General features: G+C 33.4%; 1 protein-coding gene across 1 annotated transcript; it reads right to left on the bottom strand.

The window, feature by feature from the left end:
* Positions 1-372: 372 nt before the first annotated feature.
* On the bottom strand, positions 373-5867 carry LOC111616864 (heterogeneous nuclear ribonucleoprotein A3-like). Its single transcript, XM_023358217.1, has 3 exons — positions 5717-5867; positions 4399-4634; positions 373-535 (listed from the first exon to the last, which is right to left on the bottom strand). The coding sequence occupies exons 1-3, from the start codon at positions 5803-5805 to the stop codon at positions 435-437; spliced, it is 426 nt and encodes a 141-aa protein (XP_023213985.1). The 5' UTR covers positions 5806-5867; the 3' UTR covers positions 373-434.
* Positions 5868-7245: the final 1378 nt, after the last annotated feature.

Raw genomic sequence — 7245 nt, 5'->3', positions numbered from 1 at the left:
AGCAAAATCATTTTTCATTTATAAAAAATGATACTGAAGTCAATTTAACAAGACATTTGTCTTAAATTTGGCTGGATTATAAAGATTATGTATATATACATTGTCAAAACATAACTCGAAATTTTAAATTCATGATTTAAACACTCAGAATATTTTCTTTATTTTTGAGTCCAAGTTCAAATTCTTAAAGTATTTATAAGATCCCCTTTAAGTAATGTTATTTTTATATTAAGGGAATTTTTTTTGGACTGTTTTTTCCTATATATAATATAATATAATATCCAGCATAAATGCAATGTACTAATATCAGTGTTAACTGTTAAACACTGTTTATCAATGATGTANGTGTTTTGTTTCTTTGAAATTTTTAAATTGTTATTAATAGAGATTTAAGTAAATTTTTAATTATTAGAAAATAATAATAATTATATTAGTCAAAAGAATGAAAATCGAAACATACCGGGACCATAATCTTTTCCATAACTGCTAACTGCACCAGCAGGATTTGTATATGATTCGTAATTTCCTCTTCCATCTTGAATCACAAAATTATTATTATTTGTTTAAAAAATATTTTTCAAAAATATTTTATATATAAAATAATTGAAAATTCCTTTTTTTTGTATGATCTAATAAATGTATTAAATTTTAATTTAACAACTACAAAAACAAAGGCTTGCCAATTTTTTATATAAAATGCTCAATTATTGTACAAAAACTTGATAAAAACACATTATCTTAATAAAATAATTCAAATATCACATTATTTTTAAAATTATATACACAATTGACTTATTGCATTACACCATTGTCTCAATGGGTGCATTCCGGTATGCATCAGTCTCGGCCACAACTGATGCACCAGCAAATGGCTTAACCTAGTCCTTGGTATTCCCGAGATATCTCATTTCAGCATCATCTAGTTCCAAAAACGTACTGATACTGTAACAAGATATCTCACGTCAAACACTCGAGTTCAGAAGTCATGACCCCAAGAATTGTTGGGAATAACACAGGACAGGTTAATATTTCTATTTTGCTTGTGCAAAATAAAAAAATAATTTCAGACAATACAATTATTTTTTTCAAAAACGTATAATTTTCATTAGGCTTAACATTGACAAAAATTCAACACGGGATAGGTTAATAAGCTTTTACTGTAATGTCAGGTGACCTCTAAGATGTTGGCAAAGGAAATTTCACAGGAGAAAAAATATGAGAATAATTCTGTAAATTAAATGACCAAACCTTGCATTTTATGGAAGTTACAATTTTTTAATTAATCTAGTAAACCATATAATTTAATAGAATAAACTGGTATATACTAGGTCTAGCTAACTTGAAGTGGCGTGCAAATTATACTCATTGCCATAAAAATTAGCACACTAATAAGCAGTTGTTGTTTTGCTGCAAAACTTGGCATGCAGATAAGGAAATGATTAGAGTTATAGCATGATGGCTCATTGTGTAATGTCAACAGAGGGTGTTAAAGTGCACCACCCTCTTGACTTATAAAAAAAAGCATGCAAAGGCATCCTGTCTGTAATTTAGCTGTTGCAGAGGCATGCTGTATCACTAGAGATGACTTTACTTTGCAATTGAAGACCATGCGAAAAACTAACAAAGCTTGAGAAAGAAAGGATCACCAGGTTGAGAAATGCTGGATGGTCATCTTGCCAGTCTGCCTAGGCTGTTCTGACAACACTGTGAGGTGGTGTTGGGACCAATAGACGAGAGAGAGTTTGCACTTATGGCAACCAGGTCCAAGATGCCCTTGGCAGACCACTATCTGAAAGGACCACCTGGTCTTCCAACAAATGCACAGCCAATCGTATTGTTGTCCACCATTTCAGACACAGGTAGCACCATCATTACAGGCTCATGTCTGTCCGTATCATTTTGGAATATCTGGATGAGGAACATTTTTATTGCAACAGCCAATATGTGTGCCACCATTGTCACCTCAGTTTGGAGTGGTGTTGCTATCAATGGGATTGGACGGAATGGAACTGAGTTGTCTACAGCAATGAATCCAGATTCAGTTTTGGCACTGTCAACAGCCATGTTTGTGTCTGGAGGCCCAAGATGAATGTCTCAATCCTGCCTATGCTTTGTAGCAGTACACCACCCCACAACTGGTGTGATGGTCTGGGATGCCATCATGACAGCCAGTCACCTCTAGCAGTGATCCAAGGAAACATGACAGCCCAGTGGTATGTTAGTAACATCCTGCAGCCACATATGTTGCCTCTCTGGTAGGGCTCCCAAGAGCCATTTTCCAACAGGACAATGCTCAACCATACAGGGCAAGGGTGTCACAGGACTGCCTTTGCCAAAATGCCACATTTCCCTGGCTTTCCTGTCCCCAATCACACATGTCTGGGATCACCCAGGATGCCAAGTTGGACAGCCTAGGAGTTTGGTTGAAGTAGAGGACTGCTTGCAGCAACCATGAACTGAGATGCCACAGGACACCTTATGGCATCCGAATGCCTCCATGCCTTCCCATATTACATCATGTATTCATGCTAGAGGTGGCCCAATAGGATACAAGAACCTCCTTTCATTTGTAGTATTTCCTGCAATAAATGATCCTTTTGCTTTCATTTTATAATCACTTACATCATTGTTACACTCACACATGTACAATTTTGTTCAATTCCGACGACGCCTTCTTGGTTCACTAATTTTTTATGGTAATGAGTGGACTATAGTCAGATGTGTTGCAGCTCTTCAGCTACATTTTTATTCTTTGGTAAAAGTTTATTAGATTGGCCTCTATTAAAATAAAATTATGTTCTAAAACAGCTTCATCTATTTATTTCACTATAACAGTGGTTCTTAACCTGTGGTCCCTGAAAGCATCCGAAGTGGCCCGCAAAAGTTATCCCAAAATTATTAAATAAATGACGATGCGTTGATGACAATGCGCAGTATGTCAAGGTTAGAGCCGATAGCGGACTGGGCTGGGGTAAGGTGCGCGGTCAGAAAATATGAAACTGGAAGTCACTAGCAATAAATTTGCATTTGAAGATAAAATCAGTGCATTTATTGGTAAAATCGACCTATGGACCAGCAAGGTCGAAAGAGAGAATTTTTCTGCGTTTGATACATTGAACCCAATTATTGATTGACAGTGCTGAAATTGAAGGACAAATACAAAAGAACATTACATTCCATTTGCAAAGCTTGAAAAAATGAATTCAATCGCTATTTTCCTGACTGCAAGGACAAAGATATTCGGAAACTGATTTGCAATCCTTTCATAGTCAACATTTCTGAGGTGACAGATGAAATACAAGAAGAGTTAATTGAAATGCAACATGATAGTAACTGCAAGGATACATTCGAGACAGGAATTAATCTTAAAGATTTTTGGAGCCAAAAAGCTATTGCTTTCCCTAAAATTCGAGAAACTGCTTTACAGTGCCTAATTATTTTTTCAACCACACATTTATGCGAGCAAGGATTCTCAGTGCTTTTGATAATTAAAAATAAACATCAAAATTGGTTGGATGCCAGTGCCGACATGCATTTCCTTTAAGTAGCACTGAACCAAGAACTCAGCAGTTGGTAAACAGTATGCAGTCACAAAAATCGCACTAAAAGAATGTAATTAATGTAACACTTTCACAAATAATATAATACTCTTGGTTCCGAATAATTTTCTACGTGTTTAATTTATAGAACAACCTTATAAAAACCTATATTACTGCCAAACAGCTCATGGTCCATGACAAGACAAAAATTTTGATAAATGGTCCTTCATCACTAAAAGGTTAAGAACCACTGCATTATAATCATAATCCAGGTTTCTATATTTGCTTAAGACAGTTAAGTGTTATAAACAGGGCTGTGGAGTCAGGGTCGTCAAAGAATCTGCTGACTCCGACTCCCTTTTACTTACCAACTTGTTATGTATATGAAACGGAGTCAGAGTCGGATGGTAAGGAAAAGTTGGAGTCAGTAGATTTTTACGCAACTCCACAGCCCTGATTATAAACTAAACAGCAGCATTTATTCTTTATTAGAACAAAAAGTATTTTATTTCCCATTTCCTATTATGGAAGTGAGAAGTTTTGTTTTTTTCAGACACACTCACTTCATATAAAACTAAAACTGTTAAGGGCACAACACAAAATTTTTAAAACAATTACATAACCTAGCTATGAATAATCCACACAAAGACTACATCAATTTCCTTGTGTTCCTCATTTGATAGCTGCTTGTTTTTTACTATACTATAATTATAAGCAAAGTACAGTACATCTCACAGAGCATAGCAATAATATTTTCTATCTTAAATTTTCATATTACAATAAAATACCAAAATTCATTAAATAAATTTCACTGTAATTTGCTATAATGTACGAATACAGTAGAGAAACTTTTACGTACCGTAACTACTTTCACCATATCCTCCTCCATTATAACTATTTGGATATGTTGTTGCAGCCGTGTATCCACCACGGTAACCAGTCCTAGAATCTGAAGACATTTTATATCCGCCTGAATAATCTTCTGCTGGCGGTTGCGAGTTCATTTGATAATCGGTGCCCGTAAGGTAAGTGCTCTGTACATCTGGTGCTGCACCATAATCTCCATATCCAGTATTACCAGGTGTTTGATAGTCACTGCAATATCAAAAATAAAACAATTAGGAGTGAATGGACTACAAAATATACCATTTTGCTAATATTCAATAATCCAATTTATTACAATCAATATTCATAGAGTATGGATTTTTGCATTAACTTAAATAAATATATTAAAACAATGTATATATAACCAGGGTTCCCAATAGTGTGTACAAACATATATAGCACTTAATTCAGAAACATGCATGAAAATTTGGTTCATGCATGCAACATGATTTTGTCTATTTCTTATCCTTCCTCCAAAGTGCAAAGTTCTGAGTTTTGTGTATTATAGAATATACATGTGTACAAACTCCGAACTTCATGTATTAATACTAGTGTATATGTGGCACAATCGTGCTAATAATACATAATATGATTTATATTAGATTCCTTTTACGTTGCAATGTAGATCATATTTGTTTTTCTTACAGTCAAATATTTAAAAATTGGTATACGTTAATAAAACAAAGAATTATTTTAAATAAATAGTGTTGAATGGCTGTGTGTAAAACAGTTATTTAGGTTAAAAAATTGGATGCTTATTGTATGAGATACAGTATACTCTCAATTATCCACGTATGCTTATGTCTCAATAAATATTTATGTCAGGAATACAAATGTTAGCCATAGAATAAAAAACTGCTTTATTAACTATAGCCATTTAAAATGGTCTGTTGAGTGTAAGAACTACTTCCAGAATGTCAGAGCATAAATTAAATGACCTAATACAAATACAATAAATATAGTTAACTTATTGTATTCGTGTTAGGTCATTTAATCCATATGAGTTGTATAAATAAAAAAGAAATGGGAAATCACCATCCCTGCTACAACTACTAAGGCAGTGATGATTCTTCTTCAGCTTGTACTCCACCACAGTCAACAACCTTAAAATTCAATTTCAAATTCGTGATGCATCTTAAAATCCAGGAAATATGTTGTAACAATATTTAATAAAAATCTAGTAACATTTATATTATTACTTTGTTATTAAATACAAACACATATAACATTTATGTATAAATTTATAATTATTATTAAATCTATAATTCAAACTTTAATTAAAAAGAAATTACCGTCTTCCTCCACTAAATGAATTTCCAGCAGGATCCCAACGACCTCTCTTTGGAGGAGGGCCTCCAGGTTGTGCATTTGGTCTATTCATACCACCATAACCTCCTCTATTTTGATTATCTTTGGGAGCACCTAAAAACAAACAAATATTTTATAATAATACTGTGGATGATTTGTGATGTACAATAATAATAATAAATATTAGTCAAATATCTACAAAAGTTTTTATTTATCCTTTAAACGTTAGAAAAAATATTTAAAAAAATGCAACTGTCTTTTGGCATTATAAGGAGTTTAACTGAACAAAATTCACACAAATACTTTCCAGTATGTTATTGTCGTCCTCAGATAAGAAAGTTCTGACAAAACACAAAAGTTCAAAACTTCTTAGAAACCAATTGCTTGTACCGGTACATCATAACTAATGGTACTGTACATGTAATATACTAGTTGTCCCTTAAAGAGGAGGGTCCCATTTGTATCACAGTTAGTAATTAGTTTAAGTTTATACATGACATAAGTTATCTTCTTGCATTTTACTCTTTGTAATTATTGTTAAGTCTTTAAAATCAGCAATAAGTTATAAGCTCTTAAGATTTACTTAAAATTTAAATTCATCAGTTTTGAATCTTTTGTGGTCTGTCAGATCTTTGTTGCCCAAAGACAATAGTAATACACTATGAAAAGTACTTGTGTGAATTTTGTTATTTTAAACTCTTTATATCACTGAAAAACAGTTGCATTTTCTTTATTTTTTCCAAGATTTTGTCTTGAAATGCTTTGAGTTCTTTTGATTTATTATTTTGATGTTAGGCTGAGACTCCACTACCGTAAAAATGGGCGTAAAACCCTCGCTGTAAAAGCTTTTAATCACGTGACCATGATGTTTTACGCTTGAGCAGGTCGTAAAATATCATGGTCACACGGTTAAAAGTTTTTACAGCGAGGGGTTTTACGCCCATTTTTACGCTAGTGGAGTCTTGGCCTTACCCAGAAAAAATTCTGTTTTATTTCAGTTATATTCCCACACACGTATTCCCATTTCCACGTTAGACAAGTTTCTGGCCGACAATATTATTTTATATAGCAAATCATTCCATTGTTCCATTCAAAATTTGTTTTCATCTGAGCATGTTAGTTTAGTAGAGAGTCTATTTTACACTGATTTAGATGTGTGTGTATATACAGTTTAACCCGATTATAACGACATCGGATGTAACGACAACCCTAATATAACATCAAATTTTTATCGGTCCCACAATTTTACTATACTAGATAATGTTAAAAAACCCACTTGTAACGACATAAAACCCTATTTTAACGTCATATTTGAAGCACTCTTAAATTTACAAAATTAAATTATAAATTTTATTTATCAAAGAAAATACTACGTGTTCAGTCAGAGTCCCTTCCTAGAACGATTGTGGGTGGTACTGTCACCACCTGATTCAGTGGGGTGAGAAGCGCCACCCCTTTAAACGATGTGACAGTGGGTTAGTCTGCATAGCTCTCATACTCGTGTTGTAGTTTA

Source organism: Centruroides sculpturatus, unplaced genomic scaffold (genome assembly GCF_000671375.1).
Source record: "Centruroides sculpturatus isolate CEXI.00-Female unplaced genomic scaffold, Cexi_2.0 scaffold4217, whole genome shotgun sequence".
Taxonomy (NCBI): domain Eukaryota; kingdom Metazoa; phylum Arthropoda; class Arachnida; order Scorpiones; family Buthidae; genus Centruroides; species Centruroides sculpturatus.
Note: the sequence above shows the minus strand (reverse complement) of the source record. Positions and strands in the feature narration are given on the sequence as shown.